Source organism: Sprattus sprattus (genome assembly GCF_963457725.1).
Source record: "Sprattus sprattus genome assembly, chromosome: 18".
Taxonomy (NCBI): Eukaryota; Metazoa; Chordata; class Actinopteri; order Clupeiformes; family Clupeidae; genus Sprattus; species Sprattus sprattus.
The window spans coordinates 18,653,895-18,673,620 of record NC_137916.1 but is presented as its reverse complement, the minus strand read 5'-3'; the positions used below and the strand labels follow the sequence as shown (position 1 = coordinate 18,673,620).

At 43.7% G+C, this 19,726-nt stretch overlaps 1 protein-coding gene across 1 annotated transcript in view; it reads right to left on the bottom strand.

The window, feature by feature from the left end:
• Positions 1-2,437: 2,437 nt before the first annotated feature.
• Positions 2,438-19,726, bottom strand: part of elavl3 (ELAV like neuron-specific RNA binding protein 3) — a gene marked incomplete at both ends in the record, with an annotated part of 23,168 nt that continues 5,879 nt past the window's right edge. Inside the window, 8 exons of the mRNA XM_080856198.1 lie at positions 2,438-2,786; positions 3,649-3,687; positions 4,302-4,527; positions 5,120-5,273; positions 8,108-8,211; positions 8,308-8,542; positions 15,101-15,170; positions 18,009-18,094. Of these exons, the coding sequence (XP_080712324.1) occupies positions 2,438-2,786; positions 3,649-3,687; positions 4,302-4,527; positions 5,120-5,273; positions 8,108-8,211; positions 8,308-8,542; positions 15,101-15,170; positions 18,009-18,094 (1,263 nt within the window). The remainder of the gene's footprint in view (positions 2,787-3,648; positions 3,688-4,301; positions 4,528-5,119; positions 5,274-8,107; positions 8,212-8,307; positions 8,543-15,100; positions 15,171-18,008; positions 18,095-19,726) is intronic.

The window sequence follows — 19,726 nt, the reverse complement described above, 5'->3', positions numbered from 1 at the left end:
CATTGAGGAGGTCCACTGCACTGCCTGTGAGGCAGCACTCTATGCAACGTCAGAGGAAAGGATCTTTTTTTAAAGCCTGATATTTGTATCTCTTTTTATCCTAATGCATACATCTGGCATGGCTATGGTTTCAAATACAGTGATGCTGTTTCTTCCTTTCCTTTTCCCTATTTTTTTTTTTTAAAGATATTGTGATGGTTTCAAGGTTAGATATGCGCAAGATATATGACTTAGTCCCCCATCCGTTTTACCCCACCCACCCACCCTTACACTGCACAGTCAGGCCCTCTCTCCTTAAAGTGGAAAACTCTGAAAATAAAGCCATGCGGTGTCTTAGAGGACGTCCACGCATAAGAATCTGTAAAAATGCTGCACAAGGTCTTGTTTTTTTCTTCTTCTTTTTCTTCATCTTCTTTTGTAGGTATAAAAATATATTCTCTAACTTAATCCTTTCAAAGAGATCATTGTCCTCTTTGGCTAAACACAGCGTTATTTAGAAAAGCAACACAATGTTTTGATTTGAACACCATTTTTTTAAATCCTTAATTGATATGAGCTCGACTTTCAGTTGTAAAACAGTGTCTCCTCCTTGTGGAACGTATGTGTTTTTAGGGTATTTTCAGTTATCATTACTTACGACAATACACAAAGGGGTTGGCCAACTCACGATAAATCTGATACGGTTTTCGTTGATTGGGTGGTGGCACTGTGCGGATCAAAAAAGGAACTGAACTAAGGTGTCAGTCTGTGACACTGCTGCCAGAGAGCAAGGGACGATATGTACAGTCTGAACGTGTTAGAGGTTTTCCTCGGGAGAACAAACCCTTTCAGGTGCACTTTCAGATGGGAGGAATGGGAAGGATTTTGAATGGACTGAGTGGTAGCTTCTCGAGGGGGTCGTCATGAAGAGTAAAGGGAAGGGGTGGGATGACTAGCTTCTTTCCCTATGGCTGTAAGAGCCACAGCCACAGCCACAGTACTCAAAAGCTGGAGCCATTTTTTGTGTTGTTGATCCTAATTTAAGCATATGGTCACTGTTTTTGTTGTAACCATGTGGTTGAAAAATACAAAATAAACCTGCCTGTGAACTATGCAGACTTGCAGCCTTGTCCTCATGGTTTAGATTTAGATCTGGATTTTTTAGAGTAGATTTAGCTTCGTGCCAGTTGCCATGGCGATGGGCTGACATGGCTTTTGCTCTCTCGCCTCATACGTGGCCCTCTCACAGAATTACCCACGAACACCGTCACCATGGGAACACTGTCACAATGCTCGAAGTTCACAGACAGCTGCGTGCGGTGGAATCCTTTCTACTCGCTAGATCTAAACAAAGCCAGAGCGGAGGAAATACAGGTGACTTGCATGTACCAGTCATATAATTTGTTACTCTCACTCTCACCGCCCTCTAAACTGGGGGCGCACATGTGTGTGTGAACGTGTGTATGTGTGTGTAAAGGTGTTTCAGTGACGACTGTAAAGGTGAGGTTGTTAGCTGTCTGACCTCTTTAAGTGAGGTTCTTTATTTCAATTGGTGTGTGGTGGCTTTCATCTTTTTATTTTCTGTGACCAGGATGTCTAGGTTTCTTAATTTCTCTATCAGGTCTCACCTCAAGCATGTTGGGAAACTGCCCTAAAGCTAGGTTGCAACCTAAATCAGAGCCAGGGAACCGTATCAAAGTTCTAGAAAATGCTTACATACTCGGCTATAATAACCACCTTAAATATTGAATATATAGTTATATCATAATATATATAAGAGAACACTGTTTTTCATTATTTTTCTTTGATCTAAAAAAATCGCTGATTCAAAATGCCCGAGTGTAAAAAAGTGACTACATTCTCTCCAGCACCCTAGGAGAGGTTAGTGGGGCAGACGTTTTGGGTAAAATTGCACATATTTTCTATTTCATTTCGCATTTTTGATCGTTATGTTTTGTCATCCATCAGTTCTTGTTCTTTGCCTGAACTCAATCGAAGCACTCAGCACACATTCTCTGTCACATTCATTAGACTGTCCTTTTCTGACTCCTGACCATTTCCCCAAATCCCATCCCACCCCTTTACCCCCATATCCCCCTCCCAGACCAGCTACGCACCACCGCTAATTCAATCCAGGCAAAAGTAGGGAAGGACTAGCATGTTGTGTAAAGAAAAAAGAAAAACTCTACCTGTGGTTTTGTTCGGAACTCTGACTAAATGTGTCTGTGGCGTGTGTTGTGTCTCTCTGTGTGTACATGAGTGTATAGAAGTTTATGTATGGATGTCTGTATATCTATGTATGTGTAAGTATGTGTGTGTGTCAGAGAGAGAAACAGAGAAAGAGAGAGAGACTCAGTCCAGACCCATGTAGAGTGAGCGTGTGGGGGAGCTCAAAGGCTCTCCCCCCAGGCCGCGGGAGCTTCGAGTGGCCCCTGGTGCCCTCCTTCACCTCCTCTCATTAGGCCTTGTGCTGCTTGCTGGTCTTGAAGGAGACCTGTAGCACGCGGTCGCCCAGGCGGTAGCCGTTAAGGCTGGCGATGGCCATGGCCGCCTCGTCGTAGTTGGTCATGGTGACGAAGCCGAAGCCCTTGCACTTGTTGGTGGTGAAGTCGCGGATCACCTTGACGTTGGTGACAGCTCCGAATGGCCCGAACAGCTGCCACAGCACGCTCTCATCTGCCTCCGGCGAGAGGTTATATACGAAGATGCACCAGCCGGCGCCGGTTGGTCCGGTCAGGTTGACTCCCGCCAGACTGGTCATGCTGTCGATCGTGATCGGGGAGAACCTGGGGAGGAGAGAAGGAGAACTGCCATGGGTGTCAGAATGTAGTTCGTGTCGGGTCGCTACACTTGCTACTAACATGCGGGTTCCTGCAGCTTTTTGTTTGTTTGTTTGTTTGTTTGTTTTTTGAGGGGGGTATTGCTTGCGGTTTTTGACGTTGATGTATGGAAGAACAGGGACCCCATCTCCATCATCTCTGCTTTAAGTAGACACAGAGGATTTGCAGGCAACACACACACACACAGACTAAAGGGTTCCGTATAGAACAAAACAAATAAAGGAGCAGGCTTTTCTTCTAGCACTCAGTTACCCACATTACCCTGCATAGTATTTTAATCACATTCCCTGTTGAACAAAAGCCCTGCAGAAGTAGGACACAGAAATCACAATGTCCAACAGAAAAAAATGCACAATAGGCCTATTTAGCAAAAAACACACAACCTAGAGAGGAATGAAAGCAAATCAGAAACAAATCAAAGGAATAGTTGGAGCAAACAGAAGAAGACGCAAACGGAATCTGGTATGTCCATGCTGGTGGAAAAAAAGGACATTAAAGCAACGGAAAACTGAAATAAAAATGTTAGTTCCATAAAGAAATACATACAAATCAGTTCAATCAAGTAATCCAAACCAAAGGAAAAAAAGAACAAAACTGTTAAACAAAGCCATGCCAGAATGTCCTGCTGTTCAATCTCAAATGCACATCCATAAATAGAGGTCTATTTATGGCTTGGTAATGTTTCAAGGTATCAATGAAATCTAGGGGGATTGGACTTTGAATTCTATCTCCAATTTAAGATTTGAGTCAGCAGGTGGTATTCCGGGCACTTTGTTTGAGGTTGTTTAGGCATGGATGCTTTGTTGGAAAGGACACCTTTGGCATTTACCTCTTGACTCCGTAGGTGGCGTTTAGTAAATTGTCGAGTCTGCAATGCAAAAGGGGGAAATGAGGGAGGTGGAGACGTTAGTGGCGAAATCGGACCAAACAGAAGAAAAGAAGAGAGTGAGTTTTTTGGCTGTGCTTCTCAGACATGCAGCTCGTTCAGCCTGCTGCAGATGGCGCTCTGCGCTGCAGCCCGACCTCGGCTCCTCAGCATCCACCAATCAGAGAGTAGGGCCTGAGCGACCACAGTGGTGCAGTGCTTGCGTGGCCCTCAGGCGACGTGATGGGTGCACTCTATATAAGGACTGCATGTGTGTGCGAGCCTGCCATTGTGCTTTCTCATTCACACACCCTATCCCCGCACTTGTTTAACCATCTCTTACTTGTTAAATGAGATGATGGAAGGGCCATCTAATGTCCGTCTTCCTTCTGCTTGAGTTGCCCCCTCCCCTCCCTTCCCATCCTTTTCCCTCATCGCCCGCTCTTGTTTTCACGCTACGCTATTTTTGGTTGATTCGTTTCCCGGTTTCTGTTTTCCTACTGCTAAGCCACGCTGCTGCTTTTTCAAATGGAGACTCACAGAGAGACGGAGAGCGGAAGACACGTGAAAGAGTGACGCCGGAGAGGAGGAGAAAGGCGGGAGGAGGAGGATGGTACCTGAAACGCTGGGTCTGGTGGTGCAGGGGTCCAGTGTAGCGGCGTGCGGCGGTCTGGTAGAGCTGGGTGAGCAGCGCCTGGCCCGTCTTCTGGCTGGGGTTGTTGGCGAACTTGACGGTGATGGGCTCAGATGCGCCTAGGGGTTTCTGGCCGTTCAGACCCTTGATAGCCTCCTCTGCCTCGTTCCTTTTGTCAAAACGGATGAATCCTACTCCGCGTGAGATGCCTGCTCCAGGAGAGGGGGGCGACAAAAAGCAGTCAAACTGTTAGCACCTGAGCATACCACAGAGTGTTAGCTATAGCATCAGTTGTTAAGAGCTGCTCTAGCCAGGTGGTTTTTGGAATGGTTCGGTATTTAATTCGAATTCGAGTTTTAAAATGCTCTATCACAGCAAAGTAAACAAAGGGACAATGGCTCAAAAATGGCTGCACTTAAACGGCTGTCTTCGTGTTTGGATTTTGAATGTGTTGGATTTGGAAGTCACTATGCTTTATCTCTATGAGTCCAGGGCTAGGTGCTTATTCTTTAGGTTGGAGAACATTAGGAGCAGTGAATTCCAGCTCTTGTTTTGGCTTGATCTCACCAAGTTATGTAATGTGATAAAGATTGCATGGTGAATACTGAAAGTGATGATTGCAAATAAACTAGCAGGTGTTTGTGTTTATGCCTGTGGTATGAGCTCCTTTAGTGGTTCCATGGCGCCTTGGTCCAATGGGATTTAGGAGCCGATGACGGTTGCAGTGAAGACAGCGTATTTTTAGTTGTTTAAGATTGTGTCTGTGGTGTGGTGGTAAAGACCGGGGAGCTTTTTCCTTACCTGTGACCTGGTCTACCAGGATGCGAGAGGTTATGATGCGGCCGTATTGGGAGAAGAGCTGCTCCATGTCCTTCTGGCCCATGGTCTTGGGGAGGCCGCTTACGTACAGGTTGGCATCGCGAATAGAGGCCGAACTAGGCCTTGCGTACGATACCTGCAGGGAGAAGGGTACCAAGCCAAATGCCCATGTGAGAAATGGAGAACCAACAACTCGATGTCTCGGACAGGGTAGCCTTGCCAACTGTCCTACTGTGGCAAAAAGGAGGTGTTTTTTTTTTTTCTTCAAATACCCCACTTTTCCCCTACTCCACCTTGCTCTTTTCCCACTTAGTGCCCTTATTAGTCACTCAAGTGTGCACTTGTCTGCATTCTCTCTCTTCTGTCTCCACAAGAGCACACCTGCTCCCCCCCCCCCCCCCCTCACACACACACACACACACACACACACACACATACACACAAACACCACTTCCCTAACCCGTGTATGCAAACTACAACATGCAGCAAATCTCTTTGTGCGAAAATGTTCCACGAAGGTACAGGCTTGCACAGTTTCAGTGGATTAATAATACAACAATCTGTTATGAAAGGCCATAAAATGCCATTTAAGTTTTTAAATATTAGTTGGCCTGAATGTGCTTTAATAGCATAGGAGTACGTTTTTAAAAATATATATTTGTATTTCAGTAGATTGAGAGCCAAATGGGTATTTAATAAACTCCATGTACAATTTTCCCAAGATTATTAGGGATTGTGCTCTGATGTCGGTGTTTGTGGACAGCAATTAAAGGGATGGATTTGGAACGTCGGTTTTACTGTGTGTGGCTCTGTGTGAAAGAGAAAGGGAAAGACAGAAAGCACAAGATAAGAGAGTGGGAAAGGGAGGGGAGGGGGAGAGAGTGCAAATGTTGTCAGAGATAGAAAAATCACTCCTCCCCTCCCCTCCCTTTCTCCATTCCTCCCTCCATCTCCCTTTGTCCTCCTCCTCGGGGGGAAATGGCTTCTCTGGCAACCAGCAAACCTTATAAACAGATCACATGACATCAAGCATCCCTGACAACTGACAAAACACTCACTTCACTCCCAGAATACATCTAAAATGCCCACGCAAATCCTCAACCTGGACACACTGATGAATACATATACAATATACAGGGTTGGGGAGTAACTAGTTACATGTAATGGAGTTATGTAATTAAAATTTTTAAAAAATGTAGTTGTAATTCGTTACAGTGACTGAGAATGGAAGTGTAATTAATTGAGTTACTAATTAAAATGTTGGTGGTTACAAAGGGGTTACATCCACATATATTTTTTGGGAGAATATAACATTAATTCCATTGCTTTGCATCTTTTTGCTGTCTAGACTGGCTCCATTTATTTGACAGTATTCGCTTTCATTTTGAGTGTTGTTTTTGATTTACAAAAAAACAACTTTAAAGAGGCAGTTTTTGGCTAACATGCTAAAAGCCAACAGACTTGCTATACAAACACCACCAACACCACAACAGGCTAGCTGGCTAGATCTTCGACCCAGAACACAAAATTCCCAAAAACTGAATAGCCTGCAACAATGGCTGACCGAACATCTTTGTATTGCACTTTGTATTGCTGTATAGCAGCCATATCTCACTGAATCTCCTCAAGCTGTATTGATTCTATACGTCTGCCTGAGGTGTATTGTTCTGGGCTGAAGCAGGGGTGTTATTGTTGAGCGTGTGGGTGCATGGCAGAGATTGGCCAGTGCTTTTGTAGAACGGGGAGGGGATGCTGAGGGACTAGAGTCTGCCCTATAATTAACCCTCTCCCTATCGCTCCCGCAGTACAGATGGTGCCTACAGCCCATATGGCCTCTAATCCTGTCATTGGCATTCTGCTCCCCATGCTCCCCCCTTTTTCCTTTACTCCTACAACCCCCCCCCCAAATGCACACATACACACAAACACACACACACACACACACACACATACTCCCCACCCTGGCCATGTCTTCTGCTCTCTCACAATGCCTGTATTGACTTGGAAAATATGACATTTGTTAAGCCTAAAACCAGACATGTGTAGTGGCGCATACGGAATGAATACAGTGCCTACACTGCCGTTACTTTAAAATTGATACAAACTATAACCTTCCATTCTAATATTATATACTACTGTATGTCATAACAAAGATTGGTATCAAACCAATTGTGAAAAATATCTGGATTATACTATATTATGGATACACTAATAGAATACGGTATTACCTCTCTTGCGCTTTACAGTTTGCAATTGATATTGAGTGGAATAGTAAGTATTTCCAACACCTTGTTATCAAAGAAAAATGTATTTTTTGTATTAGTAATCAATATAACATTGAGTCTTTGTTCCTACGAGCAGATGTGTGAGCCAGATTTTGGTTGTCTAGCTGTCCATGCTGCCTTTGCTGAGCATATCTATCTCAGCCTGTGCTTTATCCCAATCTTTGATCTGCTTTGATGGGATGGGGTGGCAGGCGCCTGGGCAGTGTTTAATCTTTCACTCTCTCCCTCTCTCTTTTTTTAATACCCAACCAGTGCTGTCCTCCCTCCCTCCCTCCCTTCCTCCCTCTCCCTCCATCCCTCCATCTGACTTTGGGACAAAGAGACCCCTAATTAGCCAAGATTGGAGGCAGATGGGGCTGCCTGCTCTGACCCCACTGCCCCACAGTGCGCCTCCCTAATTACATTTCCATCACAATCGCCGCCGCACACGGCCCCCTTGCTTTCTGACCTCCGCTCTCTCCTCTCCCTCTTGCCATTCTTCGCTCCCTTTGTTCCTGGCGACCCCTCCCTCCCTCCCCCACCCCTTGCCCCTCCCTCCTCCACTCCCTCTGTCACGTCTGGAGCTGCCCATACCTCCCTCTGTTTCTCTCTCTATCCCTCTCTGCCTCTTTCTTTTCTTTTCTCCCCCACTTCCTCTCCATTGAGAGGGCAGTGATTGAGGGGAAGACGGTTGAGGTGGCCTCACCTTGATCGTTTTTGTCTGTAGTTTGAGACCGTTGAGTGTGTTGATGGCCTTGTCTGCATCGTTGGGATCTGCATAGTTCACAAAGCCATAGCCCAGACTCTGACCTGCGATTAGACATCACGCATATCAACAACAATCATCACCGCATACTAAGAACAATTTTTAGCTGTACTACAAATCCATTAAAAAGTGCTTTTTACTTTGTGTTGGGGTACCTGTGATCTTGTCCCGGACCAACTTGCAGGACTCAATTTCTCCAATGCTGCCGAACAGGCTCTTGAACTCCTCCTGTGTCATGTTTTGGGGCAGGTAGTTGACGATCAGGTTGGTCTTGCTGTCATCTGTGGAACCGTTGCTGCTGATGACCGGGCCATTCGGCAGGCTGGTTCCACTTGGACCATTGGACACCTGAGTTTCCATGGTGCTGATTATCTGCTGGGGCCAATCAGGAAATAAGACTTAGTGTGACTGTTTCTCTGTGAGTGTCTTTGTGTGTGGGTCTATGCGTATGTGTGTGTGTATTCCTGTTTGTTTGTGTTCCTCTGTGTGCATGTGTGTCTGTGTATAGGAAGGGGGTATGTGTGTGTGCTTTTTGCAGTAAAGTAAAATAAAGCCGTCCTTTAAAAGAACACAACCCCTCCACTGCTTATTTTTGGGAGTGAACAGTTAAGAGGTGGGAGCGCACAATGCAACAAACACCAGCCTTCTTTTATCTTCCTCCTTTCCCTCTCTCTCCATCCTCTCTCCATCCCTGCCTTTCTCTCTCGCTCAGTCTCCCTGCCTCTGTGTGCCGACGGCTATGCAGATGTCACAAGCCTCCCCCTCCCCTTCTATCCAGGGTCAAGCGCCGTTACATCACAATGCCAGCACAGCCCTGATGGTGGTTGAGGGGGTGGCGGACAGACAAAGAGGAAGTGACATTGTGACTGGACGTACTCAGCTCTGTTAGCTGTACTCAAGGACACTCCATATGCATTAAAAAATATATATCAAAAAGGCCAAATGTGAAATAGTCTAAGCACTTGTTTGGGACCCTTGTATTTTTGTCGTGTCTGTGTCTGTATGTGAGTGTGTGTGCGTGTGTTGCTTTTATTCGTGTTTCTTCTGTGTTGCTCTGGACTACACCATGTTGCTTAATTTGGCCTTTGGGGTATTTTCTGGGAACAGATGTGTGCAGGTCAGCGATAAAACTTCCATTCTTTCTCTCTCCCCTGCCTTCTCTCTCTTTCTTTCTTTCTCTCTCTCTCTCACTCCCTCCCTCTTTCTCTCCCTCTCTTTCTTCTTTCCGCCCTCCACTCAAATCTTCATGTGCCTCGAAAGCTCATTTTCTGTCATTAGCTGGGCGTGCTCACCATCTCCGGCTCTCATAAGCTCTTTTTCAGTTGTTACTGGTGATGTTGATTTTCCAGAGCTTCGCTTGAGTATCTCCAGGATATTTGAAATTAAATATTTTATGTTTTCCCCCTCATTTTTCTCTTTCAACAAATGTTGGGTGTTTACATTTAAACTGGTTCCTCCCTTTTAAGCCAGGTATTGATTGGAGTGTGCTGCAACCTCACATGATTGCAAAGATTATTTTTCAAAAGACAAACCCCACCCTATAAGCTGACTACAGCAAAGTGGAGGTTAATTACACTGCCCTTTTATGAGGGAAGCTATCAGCTGTCTATTTTCCTGCTTCTCAGCATGAATTCCCCATTATCCTGAAAGCACATCTGACATCAAATTTTAAATAGCCCAATTTGGATTTGATAACCAGTAGCATGTATGTCTGCACTCAACATGGGGTCGGTGCCATAGCAGTGGTCTACATCCCAACAACAGTCCTCCATCTCTGCTCTTCTCTCTCTTTCTGTTTATCTCTTGTCTTTCTGATTCTTTCTCCGGTGGTACTGTGTCTTATTATCGCCCTCGGCATTACCTAGGACCAGGTTGCCCAGGTAACAGTGGCTTGACGACTGTTGCTATTGGCTGGCTTCTTGACTTTTAACAGAGTGTGTGTTTGTGTACAAACGATAGGCGAGGAGAGGGAAAACATCTCAGTTAGTCCAATACTGCTGGTCTTTTATCTATTAGATAATGATAAGTATGTTTTTTCTCTACAGTGTCATCGACATAGAATTTGTAGTTGAAACAGTATTAATGAGAAGAGATTGTGTGGAAGGCTATGGAGTGTGTTATCACTACATGAACACAAAGCAGAGTGAGTTAACACAGAGTTTCATTATGCTAATCTACTTAGGTGCTATCTGAACAGTGCTCACACTGTGGTCCATGTTGAATTGGAAGAGTCTGGTCTGGCCAAGGCACAGAAAAAGCGAATGATAAAAAAATGACACATGTAATACAATGAGTTACTCCAAAAAATATATTAATATATATAAAATAGCTCTGTTCTTATCCATCCAGAATATATAGAAATAAAATGCAACAATCTGTACCAAAGAATAAAAAATACATATATTTAAAGATACAGTGGATAAATTGCTTAAATTGTGTTTTGGAGAGAAAAATCAGCCTTTCCACCAAGTGACAAGATAGGAGCCTAATTTGATCTGCCAACTGAAACGAACCAGCCCATGGCAGGCCACCCATCCACAGTGACAAGTGTAAAGCGTTATATAAGCCATGGGCAGAGAGGGCCCTGGATGGCCTCAGAGAACGGCTGGCAAGCTCAGCAAACCTCGCCTCAAGTTTTTCAGCCCCTGTATGCCCACAATATGTTCAGGCAGAGCATGGTTCTTTCATCCCCATGACAAAAAAAATACATAAATAGGCCCCTTAAAAGGGATGGCTTGCCCCTGTATCAAATAAATCTTTTTCATAGAGACGAATCTGACAGTGGGGATGCTTGTAAATGAGGCCTGGGCCGGTGAATTAATTAAATTGTCTCTCAAAATGACAAACATGGGACTGGCTTCCTGGGCGTATTAGTGCTGAGAGCACAAGACTCTCTCCAGCAGGTCTGCGAGGATGGGCTGGCCCCTCATGTCTCAGCCTGTACTCTTCTATTTCTGGGACCGGAGAGATCTCCCTCAATATTTAATGCACTGCATCATCATCGCCTACACATGGACCTAGACTTGCACGCAAACAAGAGGCCTGCCTGCTCTGGCAGCCGAAGACCACAGCTACACGCATGCGGCGAACCAAACGACAGACCGTTTGCACGTTATCGGCAGTCATTTCACATTGTGAAGGATAATTTAAAATGTATAGATATTTTCTTAAATGACAATTTATTAAAGAGTATGTTTGGTGCTGTCTTTTTTCCAAATAAGTCGTTAAATGCATCAAATCCTAAACCTATACCTTCTAGCCATATTAATAGTTATAGTGTATGAGGATGGCTAAACTATTACAGTGTAATTTTTCCAAAACTGTCTGATGCGTTGCATTTTGTTTCATATTGATGAGTGTGGTCAATCTTTGCTGCAGGGGGCTCAATGGCAGAACACTTATTGATTAATTCCTCTCCCTGCCTCCTGAACAAAGAGTTTGTGATGATCTCATCACTGAGCACGTGACAACGCTCTCGCTTCCTGTTAAGCACTCATGAAATTACTTCCTTGAAGGCTGAGGCAACTTCTTGAGGACATATCGCAACCATGTGTTCGAATTTTTTTTTTTTTAAGAAAATATACAGCTGCTTCACTTGTCATTGCGCACACATAGATGTATGCACAAACCCATTTAGATAATAATATAATTATAACATGTAAATGAAGATGGACTCATCTGCTTTAAACCTACCTCTTATGAATTGAAATGAAGGAGGAAACATGGGGAAGGAAATGGACCTGGGACTATTTATCATTCATCTCCACGCTTCTCTCCCTATTTACTCTGTAGGATTCACTGATGCACTTTTCTGCTCGTCCTGGATCAAATGTGAATGCTGAGCCGGAGTTGCCAATAGGCCGTCTCACTGACACAGCTTACAGGATTATCCAAAACAAAAGGCTCTAGCCATACTCTTGCCGGAGCTTAAGAGATCACAGAGGCAGCTGTGAAACAACAGGACACAAGTCATAGCTCAAGCCTTGGGGATCCATGTCCTGATCGTTCATGTCTTAATAGTGGTATTACTGTCAGCGTGGTTTAGGGATGGACACCACCATTAGAAGTTCATTTTTCCTGAATTTGGCAAGAGAATGTAAAAATACACTACCAAATTTACTTCATGCTTTAACTAGTTTACAGTATCCTCTTTCACCGTATCAAAAATATACGTGATTTGCAGTAACCAGCTGAAACCATGCTTGGTCGCTATCCAGAGTGCTGAAATAGGGAGTGGCTACCAGGAATTCCATCGGAGAAGGATAACATTGGCAACTGCTAAAAGCTATCGCTCTTGCGCCTTTTACCATTAAAAAAAGCACACAAACACTACAGTGCTCTGACTCCTCAAATCACATATTTGTAACTTTTTTGTTTCGTCATCTACTAATTTCTTTGTTTAGCCATGCTCCTTTTCAAACCAGCATGGACATGTGTGCTCCGCAGGCATTCATAAATCCCTGCGCCTTTTTGCTGAATAAACGTATTGACACAAGCAAACAAAAGAGCCACCCGTTCCTCCTCTTCTCTCGCGCAGAGGCTATGGCAGCACCATGAATATTAATGTAAACAGTGGCGCTTTGTGTAGAGGCCAGAGGCTTCGCGACTCCGGGAACAATGAACATTACAACGACTTAAGCTGTCGACCACTGATAATAATAATATGATAATACTACTACTAATAATAATATATCGCTCTCTTTATTTTTTTGTAATGTTTTTTTCTATTTAATTAAGAATAAGTAGCCTTTTGATTTCCACAATAATTTTAAATGTGTGAGTTTTAGCTTAACTTAATTTGTTGATATCTAGTTGGCTTCATGAACTACACATTTGCTTACGTAACACCCAAAAATGGAGGTCTCTCATTCTCATACAGCATATATAGGCTATGTGGCTGAAAGCGGTGAACAACCTACGAGGCGTTTTTTTCTTACTGGAGCCCATGTACACTCTTCCAGAAAGCAGCGGCCTGCTTGGCTTACCAAGCAGTTCCTCGGAAAATTATTGATCTAACACGTTTTTCTGAATATCAATGAATAAATATGAATATTATTTTGTTTAACCAATTTACTCAGCATGTTCGGGTTTTTCGTCGTTCGTGATGTCCTTGTCCTTGAATTGTGTAAGCGCCTCGAGAAGGTTATCTGACTCAACGGTTTTATTCGCATGGCACTGCGGTAAGCACGCTCACGGAGGACTGCGGAACATGTGGTGGGGAGATAGCTTTGTGCATGACGCCCAGAGGCCTACTCCCGGAGCTTGGATTAATCACAAACGGTTATGAATCAAGAGTGCCAATAACTGGTTGAACGTATCCTAGGAGTCCTGTGCAGTAGGCCTAGCTTTGCGACCAGATGGGGGTTTCTTTGTTTCCAATTATTGTTCATCAAGATTTTACGCCTTAGATTTTAATATAGACAAAATATGAGTACTAGAAGATGAGTGAATATATTGACGTGGTTTCTTAAACATCACACTATATCATATCAGAAACTTGAACTATAAACAATCTCATCAGTTGAAGGCCACGTGCTCAAATGCTTAGTCTTGCGTTTTTGCTGCTTGCTGCTTATATGTGTGTTAATTTCTGTAAAAGATTTTCCCTACATATTTTTATTTGCCATAGGTAGAGATCCTCCACTACTTAGAAAAGGAATCTAAAAACTTGCATTATCACAATGTTGATGGCCGACTCACTTAACGGCAGAAAGCCTATGGATATTAAGTGTTTTTTTTTTTTTTTAAAGTTAGAATTGAGGCCTGTATGCTTTGATTTTAAAAACACATCTTCTAAATGTCAAAAACAATCGGCCTGGTGCAAAACAACCACCTTGTGCTAGGTTTTGGCTGGGATAAGTTGCCAGCGCATGCCAACGCCTTGTCTTCGAATCCAGTTGACACGCCCAATTCGTTTGTCCGTTTGCTTTCTATATGTTGTGTGATACGATTATATGAGAAAGGGTCTGTTTGCTAGATCAAGACATTTTGCAATTTCGAAACGTTTTGTCTACCGCACAGACTCCAATGACCAGCGCTTTCAAGGGCATTTAAAATAGTTTTCATCAAGACATTCCTCTCTCCATCCTCTCTCGCGTGGCCTTAAATTTACAGCTCACTTGCTCTGTTGCATCGCAACGAGAACCCTCAGGAATTTCTACTTGCCTGATTCAATCCAAACCAATAGATGCGTAATATCTCTCCGCTCCCCTCCCCCTCTCTGAGTGACTCGACCCTTTTCTTTGCCTAGCTCTCGATGGGCTCTCAGCCTCCGAGGCATCATGTTTTGTCTCAGAAATCCGTCTCGAGCATCATTTGCTGCGCCAGGCAGAGAAAGGCATTACGCCCCCATCACTGCTAAAGCAGCACGCGGCCTCGGCAAGCCTCTACCCCTGTCGCCCGCCCTGTTATTCCAGCACCGGGCGATATTCCCACGGAATTCCCTGACCCTGTGCGCCACAATTTTAAACAAATGTCTTAGTGTATCTGTCACGCTTGGGAATGAGAGAAACGACATGAAACGGAAGTAGGAGCGTATAAACGTCTTCCATCTTACTGTAAAATGGCAGAAGAAAGTGGCGTCTTGACTCCACACAGTCAGCTGTGGAAATGTCAAGCACTAAGGGAACACAGCGCATCTCTCCATATGCCATTACAAATAAAGAGGATGTTAATCTCTGCTGCCAGAGACATTGTATGTGTCTCTATGTGTGTTGTGTGTGTGTTTGAGTATGTGTTTGTGTGTGTGTGTACATGTGTGTGCGTATGTGTGACATTGAATGATAACAATAGACAATGTAGGTAATAAACAGCACATAGCACATTTTGGCAGACATTTCTCCATCTCTACTGCAGTGTGCTTACAGATCTACCCAGTACTCCGCCACAAAAGCTTTCTATCACAAGAGAGTAAAAAAAAGGAGGTGTACGTACAGTAACCATTCTTGATGCACAAAGATGATAGTGATCTACGTCCTTCGATTGGCAGGTCTTGATGTGGAGGCTTCAATTGATATTCGTTTTAGGTATTGTTATACTGTGGCCTTTTGGACGGTGTGGTTGGAAAAAAGAGACAGCCTCAAATTTCCAAATGAAAAGAAAAAAAAAGAAAAAAGGAAAAAAGGACAAATCTTCGCCAGGGATTCTCAGCCCTTGAGATTGTAGGTTTCCTCTGCAGATGGAGAATGAGGAGAAAGGGGGTTTTCTTCAGGATGATGATGTGCAAGTGATTTCTCTCCGAGCGGCGTGGGCGATAGCACAGAAAAAAGAGAAGCAGTGATCCCCGATAGGGTGTGTCCAGGGGAGGGTGTTCTGCTTTGGCTGCTGCTGCGTGTGTGTGTGTGTGTATTTCCCTGCTCCTCGCAGTCTCCTTCTGTGCCTCTGCTGCAATGTTCTTCTTTTATGTGTCCTTCTGGCTGGCAGAGCTTGCCTCTGATTGGCTAATTGTGCAGGGAGGGTAAAACATGGCAGCCATTGCTATGCGCTCCTCAACCATTATCCCCTTCAGCAAAGATCACCATGAGCCCCCCCTCTTCCTCTTCTCCTCCCCCCTCACACACATACACTCTCTCTCTCTCCCCATCCATCTCTACTCTCCCTCCTTCCCTCTCCCCTCCCCTTCTTCCTGCCCCCCCCCCCCATCCTTACACACGCACACGCGCACGCTCACACACTCATGCAGGGCAGACTGAATAGACCTCCACCTGCATTGTCAGAACAGATGGATGCAGTAGAAGACAGGAGCCTTCTCTTTTCTGTATGTTTCTTTTTTTTCTCTACCTTCTGCCTTTTTCCCAGCTTTCCTCTTGTTTGTTTAAAAAAAAAAAAATTGTCAGCTGCTATACTGTGTACATCCTCCTTCCTGTTTCTGATTTGGTGCTTCCGTCTGCAAGCCATAGCTGCGGATGGAATATTACCACGATAAGGAGCCAATCATAGGTCAGATAAACAAATAAACCAGGAACTGGGAGTGTGTAAGTCACGAAAGGGAGCATGTCAGCCAGAATAATTTGATGAATGAGGATGCCTTTTCAAAGCATGTTGCAGAAGGGGTTTGGGGTTGTAATCAGTACAATTTCACTCTGTGGAACCTGGAATTTCTTCATGAGCTGACCTCCCAGCAGGCCCAGACTCATCCTCAATGACAATGTGTAGTGGCATCCTGTAATACCACTGACTACAAATGATAATTTTTATATATCAATATATATCAGTTATATCTGCTTACATTCACAACCTTTTTTTTATATCTAAAAGGAAATAAAATGGATAAAAGTGAGAAATTATTCCCTACATAGATCTGTATGTTGTACATTTCAAATTGCATCAATTTTGCCCTGTTAAAGTTCTTTCTTTTGAGGTGGAAATCAGCCAAGCAATTTTCCAGAACCAAATTGCGTAATGATAACCAGCCACCAGTCCTTTTATTATTCAAATGATTGAAACAGGCCATGTGCTGTAGTTAAGCATCCCATTACACAACCCCTTTTTTGATCAACTCAGCTCATTTGCTCAATTGTACACTTGTACCAGCTGAAAAATGTCATTCAAGTCCTGAATGTTTGAATAAATAATTACCGGTATGTCATCATGTATTCTGGTATAGTATGAAGTTTTCCCTTATCTGCAGTATTAGTGTAAGAAACTAAACATATGGTGAATGTGTCTATGTAATTCAGCTACACACAGAAAAGATTAAGTGAGCTGCTTTTAAAAAAGGAGAACAATGTTTGTAATAATGCTGAGAGGATACAACACAATAGCTCACAGATGCACAGTGGTATTAGGGCCCTGGCGATACTGCTGTGGCCATATTATGCATTCATCTCCTTATTACAGTCATGCTCACCCCTCCACCCCTCCGCCCCTCCACCCCTCCATCCCTCCATCTCTTCTTCTGCTCCTTCCCTCCCTCATCCTCTGAGTGTGCCGAAGTGCTCACTGAGACAGGCTGTTTGGTCTCATCTATAATGCATCCCGGGCCCCAGGACATGATGTGTGACAAATGACCTATTTCTGCACAGACCCCCACAGGGCCTTGACCTGGGGGTGTGTGGGTGTGTGTTTGTGTGTTTGTGTGTGTGTGTGTGTGTGTGTGTGTGTGTGTGTGTGTGTGTGTGTGTGTGTGTGTGTGTGTGTGTGTGTGTGTGTGTGTGTGTGTGTGTGTGTGTGTATATATATATGCGTGTGTTTGTGGGCACATCCCTCATTTGCATGTGCAAATGTGTGTGCATGTGTGTTGTGGGGGAGAGAGATAGAAAGAGTGACAGAGGGGATGGTGGTGGGCTGTTGGGCACTCTGGATATATTTATGGTAGTGGGTGAATGTGTGACAGAGAGTATTGAGTAACTTCAGTTGTGTGTGTGAGTGAGTGCGTGAAGAAGAGGGTAATGTGTATGTGTTTCACTGAGCATGTGTGTGTTTGTGTGTATAGGTGTGTGAGTGTAAAGATGTTTTACAGTACTGTAGTACTATGCTTTCAGTGCAAAGATTCTTTATGGTACTATGGTAACATGACATTTACCCAAGAACAAGACAGGACTTGTGCGTTGTTAGGCCAGTTCCACAGTAACATATCCAATATTAAGGCTGCTCATCAACAAATCCACATGTATCACGTTCCATGACTTAAGTGTTGAGTTTTATTCTGTTAAGTGTGATTGTTGTTTCAGTATGTGTGTGAGTGGATAAGTGTGCACATCTGTGCTTGGCAGATAGGTGAGCATGGGGCATATACTTCTATCGGCTGCCTCACCCAGAGGAGTCCGCGGTGGTGGTGTGTTTGCGGTGATTGTGGCGTTGATTATTATGATTGCTGATAAGCACGGCACAGGTAGCCTACCTCAGCGGGGGGTTGGCGTGCTTGTGCTCATCAGGGGGAAAGATGTGCCGCCACTCAAACCACAATGCCGCATATGCACAGCCAGCCTGATGGAAAACACATGAAAAAATGAAAAGTCTTTATTGTCATTGTATTTGCATACAACGGAATTTGGAGAGCTGCTCCTGTTGGTTCCACGAGAAACAACATATAAACAACACAACAATACAATATGCTGAAAAAAAAGATTGAGACAAACAAGAGAGTTTGGTGGGGCTCGCTGGTTTTGCTTGGTTCATTTGTTCATGTCAAAGTTCACAGCCAGTAGATTGGATCTATTACAGTACAGTTTACATCAAACTTTGGCATGTTCAAATGGCTGTGCAAAGACACAGGACCTGCAGTTCAGTACAAGTTCCCTGTGATTGCACAGCCTAGTGTGCTTTTACGGTTCTGCCAAACGACGCTGCTGATCTGGTCTGTATTTTGGAAGGCTTTACATCTGAGAAAACAACTATGCATAGAAATAAGGTGATGGTGTTTGCAGTGGCAAGTCATAGGAAAGACTCAAGGGTTAGCCACAACCAAAAGACATGCTGTGGTAACTTGTACCAACAATGCCATACAATCGCAACCAAACTAACTAACTATTAAAGCCACCACAATTAGCCACAACAACAGCACTAATAATACTATTTATGACCATCTGGGTATATACGTTTCTCTCTCCACCCTATCATCAGTTTGAATATCCTGTCAATTTTGTATACATGTGTTGTGTCTCATTTAATTCAAGGGAAGAAAACGGCATAGGATTCTGCTTATTTAGATTTAAAAACTTCAAGGCCAATGAAACCCCCTGGTAGTGCTCACAGAAAGCATTACTTTATAGGCCTCTCATGACTGATGTGTCAATAAATGTTGAAATGCATGTAGTTTGCTATATTCAGTTGGTACAGTCAACTCAATATTTTAAATGGTTCAAAGCTTTGATCAGTGCATATATGAATAATTAAAAATGTCTGTGTTTACTAGAAGCAATTGAATCAGGTTTTGAAACGACAACCCCCCCCCCCCCCCCCCCCCATATTAATGACATGAATTTTCAGAATGCACATCAACATATCTGTCTTGAAGCAGGCTATTTAAATGGTGAGTCACAGAGCAAACAGTTTTTTTTTTTAACTCAACTCACACACTCCAGAGTGTTTTTTTTCCTCACTGCACATACATTTTCTGTCAAAAAAGAAGAAGGAGATGATTGATCTACTTGATACTGATGACTCTGTTGTTGCCTGCCTACTTCAAGATTGAGAGATGGACCACTGTAGGTGGAGATGGAGGTTTGTAAATGCTCTATTACACAGTTGGTCTGCCATATATTTGGTTCGCTTTATATTGTAAATTCTCTTGTATAGATTCTTTACAGTACTGTAGTGCTATGGCTCTCTTGCAAAGACTCCTTATGGTACTATAGCAGCATGACATTGACCAAAGAACAAAGCCATCTGATTGAGACCATCAGAGGACTACAGGAGGAGTTTAAAACATGCAAATAGAGAGACAGTTGGACATATCAGATGTAAAGAGTAGCTCAAACACAAACCCACCTACATCACGTTCCATGTGTGTCCATGAGTGTTGAGCGTTATTTGGTTGAGTGAGGGTACATTTGCTTTTTCCCTGACTTGTTCATTTGTCATATTTTGTTGTGTACAGTATGTATGATTGCAATGTAA